This window comes from Pogona vitticeps, chromosome 6 (genome assembly GCF_051106095.1).
Source record: "Pogona vitticeps strain Pit_001003342236 chromosome 6, PviZW2.1, whole genome shotgun sequence".
Taxonomy (NCBI): Eukaryota; Metazoa; Chordata; class Lepidosauria; order Squamata; family Agamidae; genus Pogona; species Pogona vitticeps.
The window spans coordinates 77811780-77831510 of record NC_135788.1 but is presented as its reverse complement, the minus strand read 5'-3'; the positions used below and the strand labels follow the sequence as shown (position 1 = coordinate 77831510).

General features: G+C 38.1%; 1 protein-coding gene across 2 annotated transcripts in view; it reads right to left on the bottom strand.

The window, feature by feature from the left end:
- Positions 1 to 19731, bottom strand: part of MOCOS (molybdenum cofactor sulfurase) — a 120818-nt gene that overhangs the window by 39751 nt on the left and 61336 nt on the right. For both annotated transcript variants that reach the window (XM_073003944.2, XM_073003945.2), the window contains exon 6: positions 4333 to 4532. In XM_073003944.2, the coding sequence (XP_072860045.2) occupies positions 4333 to 4532 (200 nt within the window). The remainder of the gene's footprint in view (positions 1 to 4332; positions 4533 to 19731) is intronic.

The following is a 19731-nucleotide window of genomic DNA, read 5'->3' as shown; positions in this document are numbered from 1 at the left end:
CAACTAGTTCTCGTCCCATTGTCTCATTTAAGAACTCCTTGTCACTGAATAAATCGGGACTTGTTTAGATATGGATATGAAAACAGCACTCATCAATTAACAGAGATAAATATAATCATGAATTGATATTGGAATAAATAACAAATGGAGGAATAGAAAGAATGAGACTACAGAGCTAATATATGAAGACGTGTGATTGAGAAATGAAAATAGACACAAACTTTGGCTATCAGCAACAGTAATAGAAAAATAAGATACATGTAAGTTAATAAGTCATAAGAACACATGGGACCAAATATGAAGCCAATACAACAGGGATTCCTAATGCTCAATATGGAATAAAAGAATGGATATAACACTGTAAGTAGAACTGTGGATGTTAGTAACGGTCCAATACTTGCTTTCCTCTTCTAGATGAGGGTTGGACTTCTTCAGCAATGGTCAGACCGTTGCCTCTTTTAAAGAGGCAGATGCTGCTCCCTGTCTCAATGGAGAATTTTGAGACATCCCACTACCACACTGCATCTACCAAGCCAAAGATGGACAAAGGACAAACAAGCATGTATCTAGTTGGTTCCAAGGTGACCAAGCAAATTGTCCATGTCCTCAGGAGTGAACAGCAGAGGTTCATTCCACCTAGCAAGATTAGATGGTGTTGTAGACATCTGGAAGTGTACTATATGGAATCTACATGGTGATGGATGTGAGAAACTTTGACTTCCAAAGTATCTTGCAGGGGTGTCGGACAGTGCCATTAAGGGCACAACGAAGTCTCCTTTCCTCTTTAGGGCAAACTGCAACATGCTTATCTCCACTCGGAAAACCTCCGTTGGAAAATGAAGGCTCAAGTACAAGGCCCGTATACTTGACAGTGCCACCCAGTGAAACATTTATAATTAACACCTGGGATCAGTGACACCAAGGGCATTGCAAATGGCCATCCCAAAAAGTTTGTAGTTACCAGCTGATGCTACAGATACTGTAGCATCAGTAGTGTCAGAGACAGTAATGGGTGTAATGATAGCAGAGCCCCACAGTGGCTGCATTTGTGGCTAGTTGATGAAGTATGAGGCTAAGCAAAAGTATGATTCCCCTCCCACCCATAATTCAGCCATTTGTGAAGACACAGTAGAGAATGGTAGTGGTGACTTCAGAGAACATCTTTTGCAGAGGGGTGAAAAATGTGTACATCTGTTTCATTAAAATCTGGGCTTCTAGATCAGTGGTTCTTAACCTTAGTTACTCGGATGCTTTTGAATTGCAACTCCCAGAAACCCCAGTCAGGACAACTGGTGGTGAAGGCTTCTGCGAGTTGCAGTCCAAAACTCCTGTGTAACCCAAGGTTAAGAACCAGCTTTCTCTGTTGATTTTTCACATTGTTTTATTTATTTATTTATTTATTTTATTTTATTTATATCCCGCCTATCTAGCCGCTTAAGGCCACTCTAGGCCACTCTACTTTTAACATTAAGTAACATAACATATGTTACAGCACAATATATGTTTTAATACAACTCTATTACCTGATTTTTTTTAAACTCCATGTGTTCAATTGTAAATGCACCTTTTTGCTCTTGCAATTGCATATTCTATGCTTGGCAGCACATTTTGAAAAAAATCCTCTAGAAAGATGTACTTTATCAGGCTAAGATAATGAAACCCCATTCAAAGATCAGCTCTCTTTTGGTAGTGCCTTCAGCACTTGCAGTAAAATCTCTACTGCACAACAGTAAAAAAACAATTCAGACCCCCAAAATTACTAGATTTGGAACTGAAGGGATCAGCAGAATCTCTTTCCTCATAACCTGGTTTATATCTCGTGTCTCCAGTCCATCAACTTCTTCTGGTTGCCTGAAGTCTTAATGGCTGGATCAATTTTAAAAAATCGATAGTGAGCAATCACCATAGTAGTCTTGAGACAGCTTTTGGGAGCACAGCCAAAAAAGCCATTAGGCCAGCTATGAATATTTCTCTTCGCTGGAGTCATCATGTTTAATGTAATGAGTGGATACATTCTTAAAAGCTTCGGAATGGCTAATTCATATTCTTTGACAGTTACTGAACAGTATAATCTTTAACAGAAATAAAAAGGGAGGTGGCCTTGGCTGCTTACACTATCACTCAAAATACTCCGGTGACGTAACTCATAAAGGACAAAGAGATAGTTTTTCATCATACTTCTGAAGAAAGTATGCAACCAGTGTTCCAAATGGCCATGCTCACATTCCAGGGAATCTTTTCTATTGAACACATGGTGTAGAATTGTACTGACATGACACAAGCCCTGAAAATGGCAGGCCCACGAATAGTTAATCTCTTAATCTCTTTCACTAATATTTAAGAATACTTCTCATGTTGTCTTCTCCCACTCTCACAAACAATTTGCTGATGGGGATATACAAATAAGTCTTACATGGAGCTGCTATTTCCAGGGGAGATGTGTAACAGAGCCTTATTATTTATTTATTTATTTATTTATTGGACTTATATACCGCCCCATAGCGCTACAAGCACTCTCCGGGCAGTTTACAATTTAAATGTCTTCACAGCACAGGACAGTGGCTGGAGATATATGGGGTTGGTATCCTTCATCTACCAGTTTTCAAATCCTACATCATGTTCATAGCAGAGTCAACATGGGATGTCACCTTATTATGGTGTGATGGGCTTCTGTCAGAAACTCACAACTGTATTAGCTTCTTTGTCTGCATCTACCAGCACTCACTTCACTTCCCCCAATATCCTCCCATCCCAGCAACCTTGAAGCTCACTTGGAACTGCTGCCTGAGCAGTCACAGTCCCCTGCACAGGGACCTTCCAGACCACAGGATGTTATCTTGCTAGACTCCATGGACTCAGAGAAGCTACTCCCTATCTTGTAAGTGCCAATGGTTGCAGAAAAAGCAACAGCTGTTCAAAGCATCAGCCAGCACCTCAGAAGGGACAGGAATAATAGCAGAATCAAACTGGACTGACTTCTCAAGAGGCTTCTACACTTTACTGGAATAATGGCACCTATGCCATGGCTGTGCTAGAGGAGTCCTTATCAGATGAGCCCCCAGGAAGTAGAAGCTTGCAGGACTCACCAGAGAAAAAGGTCCAGGCAGAGCCATGGTCTAGGGGACTCTATAGGATACAATTTCTCCAGAAGATTCTGGCAGAGATACCCTCAACTGTCCCCCTCCTCCAACCTAGACACTTGAAGAGGCAGAGCAGAGTCAACCTGCCTAGAAAGAATTGGAGCAGAAGAACTCTTTGACAGTAAGGAACTTCACTGATGAAAACCTAGCAGTCTCTGAGTGGATGCAGCTATGTTATAGATGGAGCTGGCAATGTTTGTATAAAAGCATTCCTGGCAATTGCCCAGACTGTCAGCAACAACAACAGATCCTAAAGCTATGACTCTGCACATTCTATATATGGTGTGGTTCTGCAGTTACCTGATTATGGCCAAGCAATGGACTCTTCTGTGGCATCCAGTATGTAAGTGAACAACTGTATCAGTATGATTTTCCTGTTATGAACTTTGGCTTTGTTCCAGGATTATGCCTCTGCACGGTCCTTAAAGGCCTTTTAAATTAATGCCACACACTCTTGACCTTGACGTCACCTGTCAAAAACCCCTTATGTGCCCTCTTTGTCAGCTCATCTAAACCTGCGTGTAGCTCCACTGCTCTTTTATGGGCTCCTGATATTGCAGGACAATAAACTGCCCTCTGGGAACAGGAGAAACTATTATATGTGTGAGGGATGTCTAGCAATTGGTGCTCTATCTAGGATACTGACAGTCTCTGCCATTCTTGATACGTCTCAGCTCTATGACAGAATACCCCACCTCCTCTTAATTTCCCCATGAGCCTTGAGTGATGACATGGCAGTTCCTTCCTTCCTGCTTTCTCCTTCTCCTGTGCCTATCCTTTTACCCCATTTCCCCAAGAAAGACCAGTGGGGACACTGCCAGGAGTAACAGCAACAGGGATCAAGGCAGCAAAATAACTGAGCATATATACTATGAGTAGATATGCAATATTGTGCCCCTTTTGACTCTGAAAAAACTCATTATTACTTGTTTCTAAGCTATGTGCATTTCACTAGCATCACCTTTTCTGGAATTACTACCACATCTTGGGAAACTGGGTGAGAGGATATTGTGGGCAAGAGGCAAAAGCACATTATAGATGATACAAATAGGATATTCAGAAAATGCAAGTCTCCTTCAGGTGGAAGAAAAGGATTAGGAGATGCAATGTTACTATGCACAGATATTTAGAGGGGAACAGTTTGATCATAAAGCTACATAGCAAGAGAAAAAGATAAATTACTAGATTTTACCTGGGAATAACCAACTATATCTCCATTTTCATCCAGTACATTAAAATTAATGATTGGACCCTGGACATCTGGGCTACTGAAGTCAGTATCACTGTAAATTTGCACAACAGGTACTCCATTAGCATATTTTAAGGAAGAGAGAACTCTATAGGTGTAGTGAGCTAAAGCAAATGTATGTTGTTTTATGTTCTCCATTCCACCTAGAGGAGGGAAAAGCCAACAGTCAATTTTTCATTTTATTTTTAATCTTTTCAATTGGTTCATAAAAAAAAAAAAGATTTATTGCAATCACATCATTAATTCAGGAAAACCTAAATAACATTTTTCAGATAACAAGTTAAAAAGATAATTTATTCAATACAGTTTTTTGGGCAAAATCAGACGCTTCAGATCACTCAATGTAGGAATGAGATGTAGGAATGTATCAGACACAGCATTTTCACAGCTTCTTAGGGCCTGATTATACCTGCCCACAGAATTCCGGTTATACCTCTTTGGCCATTCTTTATATTGTTTCATAAATTTCTGGTCATACAACACATGGCCATGATCGACTCATTTTCCCAGCCAGTGGTTTATTTCCAGTTAATTTCCCCCTTGCCAAGAGGGTTGTTTTATTTTGTACTGATGCTATATCAATTCATTCCTTACCAGTATAGCATGTATGCATGTTCCTATTGATTATTTTCCCATGCTAGGTCCCTGGGGAAGGTGGCCATCATTGTTGCCGTTTGGCTGCCCTGCAATTAATTTTTTTTAAATACATTCCATGGCTGGTATATTGATACGTTGATATACCAAGGTCCTATATTTCACAGGGACAATCGTTGTGTGGACTGACTTTCATATGCCATTTGTCTTGTTTACTACTTGATGCCTCAGCCTACTGTCTGCCAAGTAGCATAGCCATGCAGGTGAGGGCTGGGACTATGGTGGGCAACGCCTTACTTCCAGAGTTGCAGGCACTACAGATCATACATTCCCAAAAAAGGAATCCCTTTCTGACATATTGATGTATCAGTTACAGATTTTAAAAGATAATAAAATAAAAGGAAGGGGTATCACTGCCCCAGGAAACATGAGAGAAGATAAATTGATTCCATGTATAGATGGCAATAACGTTTCAAATAGGAAGAAATGAATTGGTAACATCAAAACCAATGGGAATGTTCCCACAAGTATATATACTACGTTACTATGAAAATAAATGTATCACTACAACAGAGGTATGGAAAGAATCGATAGAACCAGAATTCTTTTGACAGGTGTAATCAGGCCCTTACTCTCAAAAGGAATTATGTTTAGAACGTAGTTTGTTCACAGTTATTTTGTTGAAATAAAGAAAGTAGATAATTTACAAATAATTTAGAAAAGACCTAATGTAACTCTAGTGTACAACAACAAACTCTTTCTAAAACATATTGCTATATCTTCTATGTATAAATTCTAAAAATGGGAGAAAAAAGAACAAGTGCCAAGCTGCTAGAAATAAAGCACATCTGATAATTGATACATTTGCTGCAGTACTTTCTTAAGTGGAGCCAATCCAGATAGTGAAGGGAGGGAGGGTGATCCACAGATGTGGGAGGCAATGGTTGAGAGCGTCAATAGAGGCTTTTAATTCTTTCTCTATTCTTTTTTAGAACATTGTTCAGTAAGTGACAACCTTTACAGGGAGATGATTGATTGATTGATTGATTGATTGATTGATTGTACCACAATTTATCCACTGAATTCCATCATGGTGAACAATAAGTACAAGTAAGAAATGATTAACACCATAAACATTAGAATATACTGTAAAACCATAATTGTAACAAGAAGAAAAGAATGTAGCCTGGCTGTACCAGTTAGGATTTTGATGCACATGTTCTAATTGGAGCCTCCGAGCCCTTTTAAAGAACAGTCCTTTGTTACAGTAATCTAGGCCAGGTGGTACCAGAGGATAGATAATCATGGCCAGACTATGGATTCATGGCAAAATTGGTGAAGCTAAATAGCACTCCATGTCACCAAGGCCACCAGGTACCACTGATAAATCAAAGAATTTTCCCAGGCCACACACTTCTTTTAGAAGAAGCGTGACCTTATCCACATCAGGTTGAATCCTACTGTTTTGGGACCAGAAACCATCTATTAACAGTGTCCATTGTGTCAGGATTCAGTTTCACTTTATTGGCCTTCAACTAATCCATTACCAAATCCAAGTAAACAAATCAATACCTGGCTTTCTTGAGGTTTTAAAATGGTAAGTTAAGAAACCCCTGAGCATAGGATGATCTCCCTCACCTGGTACCACCTAATCCCGGTGTTCCTGCCCAATCTACTTCACGTAAAAAACAATACTATCAAGAAGCGTGACAGTGTGGGCAGGAGAAGCAAAAATTTATTTGCAGAAATTGACTGTAAGCCTTCTCTCTATCACAGATAAATAAAAAGTGGGTCAAATATGCTATGAAAACAAGATCTGTTCTAATTTCCTGTTTATGATAAAAATAATCATTTCATATTTACCATCTCTAATAAGCCATGTGACTCCTTTTTCCATTCTCTCTCTCACTCTCCTCTACCTCCTCAGCCAAGTACCGTGCAAAGCAGAGGCTTAATCCTCTCTTTCAGAGTGCTACACTTACACCCCGTGTGAAATGTTTCCAGTATTTATCTTAATGAACAGAAGGCTTTTTAGAAATACCTCCTCTCATTTTGTTAAATAGCCAATTTGCACTCCTTTCCTTATGGTCAAGCTTGTTAACAACCTTTATTCCAAGTCATCCCCCCCAAAAAAAGCTTCAAAGGAAAGCAGTTATGAGTGGTATTTGCTGAAGCTCAAGTGCTAGATTTTTGAAACAATGATATCTATTAAAGTGAGGTTCTTTTATTTGATTTGAGCTGTAGTTAGATTAAAAAGATGATCACTATAAAAAGTCATTGATATAGTTACTACATTGTTCAACAATAAGGAGTAGCAATATCTTCACACACTTAAAAGCCTTCTTATTAATGAAAATACCATGTTCCCCTGCCAATGGCAACTCTAGAACAGATGGGATATTTTAAAAAAATTGTGGAGTGCAGAAACTTCAAAGCTGCACAAATGCTAGATCTTTACTTTTCTTCAATACATTCTAGATAGAGTGGATGAAGAAGGAGCTATGTTGAAACCACATCCTCCTTAGGTGAACTGGTGAGATCATGTTGGAAGCTGGGGTTGCTCTGGATGGTAGTATTTCAGCTGGTTGAGAATGACTGGAAGTTGGATATGAGGACAATTGGAGCTATGAATGTGGGGACACCTGGATTCAACAGACTGTTGCTTGGAGGGTGTTCTCTGGACTTGATTAACCCTGATAGGTTTGTCAACATAGAGAGTTTGGGGACTGCTGCTGAACACAGTCAGCTGCCATTTCCCACTCACCCAGAGTAGTTCAGCTCTTGGACTCACCTTTCTAGTGCAAACATAGCCACAGCTTCTCAGACTTTTTCTTTGGCATAGTTGCCTGAACACTAAGGTTTCAAGAGATCCCAGGCTTAGTATTTGGTTCTAATCCCAGGTTCCAATGTTTCCTCCTCAGATCATTCTCTTCTGCTCTGTCCCTCTTATTGTTGAATGCCAGGTCAGTTCAAAATAAGTCCCAACTGATCGCTGATCTGACTGTGGATGAAAGGGCTGACCTGGTGTGCATAACAGAGACCTGGGTGGCTGCTGAATGAGGGGTAGTCTCTCTCAGAGCTACCACCACTCCCAGGTTATTCAATACAACATCAGGGCAGATTGAAGGGCCTGAGAGAGGGTGTTGCTGTTGTATTCAGAAATTCAAACCAGGTTTATTCTTTAGTAGGAATTATGTTTTTCAGACTCCCTGGAAAAGACCCTGATGTTGGGAAAGTGTGAAGAGGAGAAAGGGACAGCAAAGGACAAGAGGAGAAAGGGACAGCAGAGGACAAGATGGTTGGACGGTGTCATCAAAGCTACCAACATGAATTTGACCAAACTCCGGGAGGCAGTGGAAGACAGGAGGGCCTGGCATGCTCTGGTCTATGGGGTCACGAAGAGTCGGACATGACTTAAGGACTAAACAACAACATGTTTATGTGAGTAAATGTGTAATCTTCTTCTTGAGGATGAGTAATTCTCCAAACAGCATTTAAATTAAAGGATAAAATAATTGGTTGTAAATATCTGGGGTTCTGTAACCGCTGTTCCATTTTTTTTCCCACAGGACTGCTTAAGTCTTCCCCTATAATTACCTCCCCCTTTCTAAAGGGTTCCAATACAATTAATGTTTCTTTTAGGAAGGTTGATTAGTTGGTATCTGGGCTGTAGATGGATCCAACAGTGATGTTTATTTCTCCTTCTATGGTGCCTTTTGTAAAAATAAAACATCCTTTAGGATCTTTAAGTTCTTCACTGCCCCTATCATGGAACAGATCTCACATAATTCCTAAACCAAAGCCAGATAAAAATTTAGAAGAAGTTGACTCATATTGTCCAAATACTTTAATAAATCAGGACGCTGGGCACTTTTAAGAGTCAACTAAAAACATGGTTGTATGTTCAGGCCTTCCCTCCTGTCAATATTTAATTCTTTCTTTATTTTTTCTTTCATTTATTATTTGTTTCATTATTGTATGTGTTATGGACTGTTTGTAAAATTCTTATGTTATTGGAAGCCGCCCAGAGTGGTTGACCAGACCAGATGGGTGGGATATATAGATATATAGATATATAGATATATATATATATATATATATATATATATATATATATATATATATATATATATATATATATATATATATATATATATATATATATATATATATATATATATATATATATATATATAAAAATAAATAAATAAATAAATAAATAAATAAATAAATAAATAAATAAATAAATAAATAAATAAATAAATAAATAAATAAATAAATAAAAAAGGACTGCAAAATATTTACTGGTATGCTAGCTAATAGGATGGACCAAATGATTGATTCTTAGGTTAAAATGGACCAGCCATCCTCTCATCCCACCCACACCTCTCAGTGTTTGATGCAGCTGGTGACCACTCCAAAAGACGCTTGGAAGTTGTCAACCAGAAACTGGGCCTTCTCTGTACAGGCTTGCCCTACTCTGGAACTCTCTTCCTGTGAAGATGTGATTGACACCCACCCTTCTGAGCCTTCAGAAGCAAGTTAAAACATTTTTACCCAGGCCTTTACAAGCCTTGTTCCTTTGTAATACTAATTTTTTTTAGTTATCTTATGCTGGACCATGGTTCACCATTCTGAAGCTTGGAATATTTGCCACACATATAAAGCAACCATTTCTATCCAGAGCTTGGAAAAGTCACTTTGCCAGTTATTCAAGAGGGAGGTCTTATTTTTTTCCAGTTCCAGTAAATAGTTGGCAAAATGTTCCACAGGGCACCTGTAACCCTTAAAAGGGGATTTCTGCAGCTCCAAGAACTCCTTGGAAACCCTCAGGAAAATAACAGTACCTCGAGGAATAACAGATTTTACATCAGGGACATTGGGCCCTCTAATACTCCCTGCAAATTAAAAAAAACCCTCACAAAGCCTAAAAAGGCAATTTCCAGACCACTAAGGGAGCTGAGAGCATAGATTTCACCCTTAGACTCCTGCCTTCATCCACCATAGTAGTAACTGTGAACAGCAATTTAACTGTTATTAAGGAATGTTAAGAAACATTTCTAAAGCAGTTCAAAATTTTCCAAAACACTCCCATATAAGAAATGTAAGTTCTAACACAACCACCTGTTGCCAGTACTTCAAAATTCATTAGTTTTAAAGCACACCAAAAAGGCAATGTCTCTCTCTCTCTCTCTCTCTCGTTTACTCACTCTCTCTCACACACAATTTCACAGCATAGCATTTAATTTAGACCTGTTTGAAGCAAATCTCACTGTGCCAGAGAACACCTGACAAGAAGGATGATAACCTGAGATTCACAGCAAGACTTTCTCCCCTTCAAAATCTAACTTATTCTTATTCACAGAGCAAAGCTATATGAAAAGCAAATGGTTCCAGATTTCAGCTCAGTTATATTAAGCCTCTTAAGCAGCTGACTTCAAAGAGTCATTGAAATTTTGGCACAAAATGGTTGATTAGACCAACTTGAAAAATGAAAAAAAAAAAAAGCTCTTTAAAAAACCTATGAAGCTAGCAATCCTACTTGAAAGTCAAGTTGAGAGGGAAAAATGTTCTTACCTATTCCATACAGAAAGTAATATCTCATGTTTTTATCTTTTTCTTCCATGGGTGAAATTCTTTCATTTCTTTTACTTTCTCAAGTAGACCTATCAGTAAACCAATTCCCAAGGCCAGCTCAGCATAAACAATAATACCACCCTGATTACACTCAGATCTTGTTGACTTCTGAAAGCTAAGCAAAGTTGGGCCTGCCTAGAACCTGGATGAAGACCATCAAAGAATGCCATGAATCTTTAGGCAAAGCTAGGAAAGAATCTTGTCTGAAATTCTGGAGAGACAACACTACCTGACAGAGCCGAAAACGGAGAGCTAGATGGACCAATATTCTGAGAACGAGCCAAGGAACCATGTGCACATTTCCAGCAGGAACTTCTTAATTGTCATATAGAAGAGACTGAATGTTACACTATTTGCCTTCTAGATGCATAACAAAGTGACACAATTTCGACTACAGTTAAGCCCAAAAGAGGTCATTTTGTATTGTGTAGTATTTCCAGCCTCGAATAGCCATTCAAAAAAGGAAAAAGGATTTTCCATTGCTACTAAATGAGGCCAACTTAAATGCAATACTTTTACTTTACCAGGTTCATTGAAAATGACATGGGACCTTTTTTTTGGCCTTGGTATATTATGTTGGCTAAGACAGAAAAGTATTGCAAAAAGAAAAGAAAAATTGATAGATATATTGGACCACATTTTATCTGAGTCATCTTTTACTGCTGTCATTATTTATGGGATAGAAGCTGTACGTGGCAAATGGCTGGAATCTGGAGACATTATTTATGTGTGGGTATAAATGTGGTACAATAGTCATCATTATAGTTCTACAATGCTGTGTACATGCTGCAAGACAAAACTGTATCTAGGTGACTCATTGTACTGCATGACGTTTAAAAGTACTTTTATACATGGTACTATTTTGAATCTCTTATGCTGGTCTTGCATATAAATACTGGTAGTGTACGAAAGAAGCTGAAAAAGAACCACTTTCCGTTTCTCTGCCTTTAAATTCCAGCTGCCATTCGTCTTTAATATTTCTAATCTTTGAAATGAAGATGTTTTTAATATCCTGAAAGAAGCTTTGCATACAAAATGAATGGAACCATTTAATCTTAGGAGAAATGCTTCCATTTAAAGAAGCTACCAATAGCTTGGGGGGAAAAACAGTCTTCTTTTCTGCAACTTTAATATCGATTTCAATGTGGTTGTTTGTCTGAGTGGACCCCAAGGCTTCCAAAACATTTAGGACTGATGTTGTTTCGTGGACCAATGTGATTTGAGATGTCCCCAAAATAATTCATGTGTTATTTTAATCAGACCCATTTGAAGGATATTCATTCTTTTGCTACTAGCATGGGGCACAAGCAGCCCTCCAAATGTAAACCTACAACTCTCATCTGGCCTATCCAGCATCGTCAGGGGTGAGAGATAATGAGAATTTCTCTGCCACATCATTTACAGGGCCACAAATTCACATCCCTGCTCTACTGGATGCCACCAGTAGGACATTCAGCAGCAGAGATTTTCCTGCTGGTTGTCCGGATTCATCACCCCTTTCAGCATCCCCAGACAAGAACATTTAGAAAGCTAGAACCACTTGACATATCATGGAAGCACAGGAAATAACTGATGTGCTTAGAGGCCTAGAAGTCTTTGAAGCAGGTATTTGGAGTCATGCCAAGCCTAGAAAGTAAATATTTTACGATACCTATCACAAACTGTTATTTTGCGGCTTATCCAATTCCTTCCTCACAAGAGTTCAAACAAACTAGTAGTATGCAGCCTGTCTTTGCCCAGCCAATTTAATGTCAATCCTAAAGTGGACTGTGTATATTTAGCCCAGGCTATCCCAAAAACCTTGCCCAGATCAAGGAATGGATCTGCCAAAAAAGTACATTCTCTTGACAGAGAAATCATCTTGATTGTTCTCCTCACAACAATTATAAATTGGCAACATGCATTTCACAATAGCCTGGTAGGTAGGAGAGCTCTCCCCCCCACCCCGAGAGCACATGCTTCAACTTAATTAACTCCCCCACACTTAGAAATGTCTTAGAAATCTATGCAGATGAATTCTCTCTCCATGCGATATATACATATGCACAACATATTTTACGGATGTAGAAATGCAGAAATGAATACATAGGGCTAAATCCAGCTAGAGTACACCAATCACATTAACAGGAGTTTGGTAAGTCAATACTTGTCTGAAGTCCCTACTTGGGACTAACAGCTGAATTTTGTCCATAAACTCTGGTTGGTACTATCAAGTATGAAGGGATTAAGCAGGCCAATTTCTCCACCCTGGTTTTTCCTTTTAATTTCCTAGTTGGCACTGAATATTATAAATCCTGACTAGGCATGAGGCAGCGACTCCATCCAACCTAGGAGCAATAAGAAAAGAAGCTATCTGAATTAGTTCTCACCCGGATAAGTAATCAGCACCATCAGAGCAGGTGGTTTCCCACCAAACCTCCCTTTTTAAGGAAAGGGATCCATAGGGTGATTTCTGTTTGGTAGTTTTTCAGGAGCTAGCCATGTTAGTTTATTTCAGTAGAAACTAAAACAAAAGAAAAACATTGTGGCACCTTTCAGACTAAAAAAAAATTCCATTGTAAATTTTCATAGATTACTATCCACATCTTCAGAAATAATAATAAAAAAGACATAGTTTAGAAGCAGTTCTCTGGAAGCTGAGCAATGGCAACTGGATTTCTTTCTTATTAGGTTGAAATGTTTTGCTTGTCATCTTTAGTCTGAAGAAGCTACTTGGATGAGTAGTGAAACATTTCAGCCTAACAAGAAAGAAGTCCAATTTCCATGACTCAACTTCCTTATAGCCTCACATGGATGACTGACAATCTTCACAGATATTTAGAAGTAGTTGTCTCTGGAAATGCTTTTCCTCAAAATGAGTGTCTTTGTTAGCCTGAGATGCATATTTGGTGATTAAATGAATGGGATATTAAATGGGAGAAATTCATTTGGATCACAAACCAATATATGAGCTGAAACACAGTTAACCTTTGCTATTCATCCTTCTCAAAATTTTGAAATGCATTTTTCCAATTTAAAAACTATTCAAAATGCATACTGTATAACATTAAGGAAAATGTGCCCCAAAATGTCTATTATAATGAAAATAGAATTAAAGTGCACTACAGATATGTACAGTGGTGCCTTGCTTAACGAGTGCCTCGCTCAACGATGAATTTGCATAACGATGGCCTTTGCTGGAAATTTTGCCGCCTCACCTAACGATGTTTCCTATGGGGGATATTCACATAACAATGTTTGGGACCTTGCTTCACTTAACGATGACAGTTTTAGGTGCTCTGTTTCGCTTAACGTTTTTTTTGACAGCCCTGTTTTCGCTATTTTAAAAATATTCTAAAATGTTTAAAAAATGTTTAAAATGCTTGGAATCCTTAGTGCACCTAATAAAACCTTCGTTAAAGTAATTTGGCTTTGTTCTGAGTCTTTTTGAATTTTTGGTGATTTTTTTTCCACCACTGAAATGTATTGAATAGGCTCCTATTGGAACGGATTAACCGGTTTTCAATGCATTCCTATGGGAAATGGTGTTTCGCTTAACGATGTTTTCACATAACGATGTTTTTAATGGAACCAATTAACATCGTTATGCGAGGCACCACTGTATTTAAAAGGCGCTGGTTTGATAGGTCATTGGTTTAGGTATCCAGCTGTGGACCAGAGGTTGGAGGTGATTTCCCCACTGTGGCTCCTGCAAATAAAGCCAACTTGTGTGGCCTTGGGCAAGCTGTACAGTCCTAAGATGCCCCCATAAGAAAGGAATGGTAAACTGCTTCTGAAGTATTCTCTGCCTGGAACCCCTGAGAAAGATGTTTTAATAAATTAAAAATTATATGATATTAATACCCAGACTACCATAGCATGTGTAATTTGTGGCTGCTCCAACAGGATATATAAAGGCCTTTCCTTGCATTTTACAAAACTGCCCCTATATTTGTCCCTCATCAGCTCATACAAGCTGGGACAATTGTTAACTAAATGAAGAGCAAAGTCATTACTGTTGCAACAGATTCAGGGGTGTTACATAGACTGACATAGTACAGGCAGACATTGCCTAGCAGGATGCTTTAAAATGGAGCACATGGTAGACTTTCTAACAGAATGTCCTCTGTATGCAAATCTAAGGGTTCAACATCTTAAACCCTTAAAAACTGAGATCAAGAACACTTCCCCTTTATGTACAGTCCTATGCCTGCTAGTTGCCACAGACTATTATATATTCTATAGGACAGCTACATTCATGAAACAAGCCATTGAAAGGCAGAAATTATTGCCTGCTTCACAAGTTCTTCACATTAATCTTATCTCTGGATTCCTTTTTGAGAATGTTTATTTTATTACTATTATTTTATTATTTCATGTTTTTATGCTTGTTTATATGTATTTACATGAGAAGTCAAATACTCTTTTTCAGATTGGTTCAATCTATGCTCTTGCATATAGCCTGATTGGCTACAAAGCAATGAAGAGCCTCGTGGCGCAGTGGTTAAAACGCTGTACTGCAGCTAAAACTGTGCTCACGACCTGGGGTTCAAATCCCAGGTAGCCAGCTCAAGGTTGACTCAGCCTTCCATCCTTCCGAGGTTGGTAAAATGAGTACCCAGCTTGCTGGAGGGGCAATGTGTAGCCTGTATAATTAAAAATTGTAAACCGCCCGGAGAGTGCTTGTAGCGCTATGGGGCGGTATATAAGCCCAATAAATAAATAAATAAATAAACAAACAAACAAACAAACAAACAAATAAATAAATAAATAAATAAGTATTCATTTCAATTTACGGTAGCATTCACTTGGTGGCAGATGATGATAATGGTGGTGATTAAAAAAGCAAAGAAATCTCCATGCTGAGTTTGATTCACAAAGTTATGTAGAAAATAATGCAACACTTAATAATAATGACAGAAAATGTGCGACAACTTTGGTTTTTGTAGTTCCTAAGGGTAGAACCCCTAATACTGGGTAATGGGAAAGGGAATATCCTCTAAGCATAAGAAATGCATTCTTGACAGTAAGAGCTCTTTGACACTGGAATGAACTGCCTCCAAAAATGGCAGACTCTTCTCCATTGGAGAGTTTTAAACTGAGGTAAGATGGATGCCAATCATTTCCTGCTTAATTGGAGGTTAGACTTGGTGACCTTTATGGGTTCTTTCCAGCTCTCCAAGTTTAAGCTTCTATGTAATATAAGAAACTGTGAAAAACCAAAACAGATCAACTGATCTATCACTAAATGTCTAGTTTCACATTTTTATATCAGATGATTATCATGAGAAGAAATAATTCCATTTTGCATTCTACTGCTTTTTGAGACTTGCAATATTTTCCAAAATGTTTATTTCAAACTTTAATATTTTTTTTCAGCTTCCAGTCAGTTTCTTATTTATTGTATGTCCAATGAAATAACTTCTCAATATGGGATTTAACCCAATTTATCATCCTAAGGCTTGATGTGTGACCCACATAAATATTTTCTATTTTCATATATAAAAGTTCTTGGGAATAATAATAGGAGAACTTTGGGGAAACATTTGGTTGTTATTCACATTTTGGTAATCACATTAGAAACCACAGTGAACAAATGAAACCAAAGTGCTTTCCTCTGCTTCCCAAGCCCATATTTCCTTTTTTTTTTCATTGCCTCCCTTAAACATTTGATACCAAATTGACAAGCTAACAAGAACATAGAGTTCTGCATTTATTCTCAGCTCATTAAATACTCGCAGTTAGGAATTAACATGGAGCTTTAACAGCGGGAAAAGAAAGTGTTCAGCATTTATTGGGGTGGGATGGTCAAACATGAATGACAATATAATACTTGAGATTTTTTTCTGTCCAAGAGGTTTAGATGTTTACGTATTAATCCATAGGCTTCCTGTTACTGCGGAAGTCAGTTTCACTGTCTTATATATTACTGCTGTAGCTAATAACTAGTGAGAGAGAGAGAGAGAGAGAGATTTTGAGGGATTTGTGCTGAATGGCCTACCTAAACCCTCAATTGCCAATAGCTCATTTCTCAAGGATATGCTCCAGCCAAACAGGTCCTGCAAAACTCTGTCCAGAGTGCTGAATAGTACTTCTGCTCTGCTATGGCATGGGCAGTCCTAATGAGAATGGTTCACCACCAAGACCTTGCTACATCTCATGGCTCATCTTAAGAGAGAAGACCAATTACTTCCCCAAGATGTAATGTAGCCCTCTCTGAATTGCTGTGGGCATTCAAGGAACCTCTTGCTTCTCTGCAGTCCCATAGAATCATGACACAAAGGAAGAACTGAATTGTTTCACTACTTCTTTTTGGTCCCTTTTTTTTCTGTATTAAAAATCTGTCCTATCTGTCATATTTTATAAGTTTGTTTCTTAAAAACACTAAAAGTCTTTGGACTGACAGCAGTAGATGTTAAACATCAGCTTTCTGTGCTCAGCAACCACCCAAAAAGTAAGATCTATGCTTTTTCAAAGTATCTTTTTGAAATTGAAGTTTTTCTTCCATTATTAATCAATGGAAAATTCTCACAAATCCTTCTGGGCAACACAAAAATTGACATGTAGCAGAACACAAGTAATGAAATACATGTCAATGGTAAGAAATACTGCACTGGCTATTTGCAAAACCACTAGCCTTAGCAAAACTAATTAACACATACAATATAGTAAGGATCTATTATGCCAGTTCAATCCTCTGTTTATAGGCTGAAATTTTGGAATGTTATTGTTAATAACATCGTAACACATTTGTTCAGTAGACAACTTAATAATCATTACTTATATCAAAAGTTAGTATCAGCAAACTTCCCAAATTACATGTACATTTTTTCCAGACTAGTTGTGTTTGGTATGCCACTTCCTAGTAAGCAGAAAATGTTCATTTCTAATTGCGATATAAATCCAGTACAAATTATTTGTTCCATTACAAGTCTAAGATCTCAAGAAGAACACAGTTTCTGGTAAAATAACTTACTACATTATGTGTAGTAATTAAAAGGTGTTAAACGGACTTTATGACATATTTCATGCATTTGCAGCAGAGTAAAGGAACAAATGATTTAATCCCATAGTGACTTCAAAAGGATTTATCTAGTGCCATTTAATCTAGAGCTCTTGAATAAGCGGAGTTTCAGAAAATATGCTAATTTTCTTTTTCTTTAATTGGGTCTCTCTGGAATTAGCATATTATTTCTCTGCTACAGAAAGGACTAGATCAAGCCAGCTGAGCAACTAAATATTTTGCAAATCAAGTAATCCATGCTCTGACACTGCCTGCATCACATTTCAGAAATAGATCCCATAAGAAAATAGTTTTGTTTGAATAGCTGTGAACCAGGAAAAGAGTTTTAGCAGCGAATGCAAATCTACATTACAGAGCTGACATATTGTATCTTGTCCTCATGCACCGAAGTTATCAGCAGTAAACTTTTGAGAATGACTGTTCAACAACTAGTCAGTCAGCTTTATTGCAAATAACTTCAAGGGTGTGCCCAGAAGATAGAAACGATGCTGAATGTACTAATGAAATCAATTCATCATGAACACAAGTCACTATGACAAGCTTTTAGAACCTTTGCTCTAATCTTTTTGGCAGCCACAGCAAATAAAGCTAACCTGATGGGGTTACATAACGATCTATACCAGCAGGTAAGCTGCACATTTCTTCAAGCAAGGCTCTGTTAGCATTTTCTTCTGATAAAAATGAAATACTTTTTTTCCTGTGAGCACAGAAATCTCTCTCTCTCTCTCAATCTGCCCACCACCACAAACAGATAATTAATCATATATTCTATTTGTGGTGCCCTCACTACACAATAGTTCAGGTATGGCAGTATTTCCATGTCATCCATCTAAGAAGGAATGGTCTGCAAGTATAGTTCTCTAGATGCCATTATTAATTCCAGATCAGTCAATGAGTTTTTAAAATGATCATACAATCATAGAATAATTGAGTTGGAAGGGGCCTATAAGACCAGGAATCCAAATCAAAGTAGATCTGACAGATGGTTTTCCAATTTTCTCTTAAATGTCTCTTCTCGCATTTGTAAAGATGATATCATGTACCAAATCTTGTTGGTAGAACAATGCCTACAATTTTATTAGTGTCTTGTGGGTAGAATTACTTTCTAATGTTAACCTTTGGTTCACTTAAATGAACAGAAGTGAATGAGAGAATAAAATGAGGTGGCCTTTCGAAACAGGAGTTGGTGCAAACATGCAACCTCTGTTTCAGACAGCAAAATTTAGCCACATAATGGTCAGCTGTGTTAATAAACATTTTCAAATAAAAGAACAGAGCCTTCTTCACCCATGCAGAGATTGATGGCAGCCCATCTCAGCACAAAGAAGTGTGTCTTGTGAACTAGGAAAAAGGGGTCAAAACAAATCTTGAAAATATATTTTATAAGGTCTCTAGATCAGCCATTCTCAACCTTCTGCCATAAACACAAAATGACATAAATATAGGCCAAATGAGCATTGTATAAGTCACATAAGAAACCTTAGAAGGTGGTGTGTGAAGAATTGTTTCCAGTCCGTGGCCCCTTCAAATTTGAGAATGCCTGCTCTGGATCATCTATTTTACTCATTCCCATATCTCTTCACTATAAAGAGTTTATGCTAGAATTTCCCCACGAAACGTTTTCAGAGCCAGCAGTGCCAGCAGAATCAACACAAGTCCCTAAGTGAGATTAACAATACCATGATCATAAATTGCTTTTTGAACATATTGGGAATGGAGGGAGTGTCTGTGATCAAAACCCTTCTAGTTTTAACACAGTCAAGAATTTTCCATGTTGGCTATCCATGCCAAAAAGCCAGGTTTAGGAAGCTAAACCTGATTGCCTTAACAGATGTCCACCACAATCACCAATGCTACTGGGCAATACCATCAATTGTGGCTGCTTACAATACACCCACCATGTATTCGCAATGTTTTTCAGAGCAAAACTGAGATGGGAAGGATGCCTGTGATCAGCAAAAATGCAGAACCTTTTCAATCCTGTTTTGTGATAAAAGCTAGCTGAGTCTTGCCACAACCCTGAACTTCGGTGTTTTCACCTCCCCATTCATTCTTGCACCATTTTTGTTGGACAAAGAACATAAGAGCTACTTTTGTGTCATTTTTGG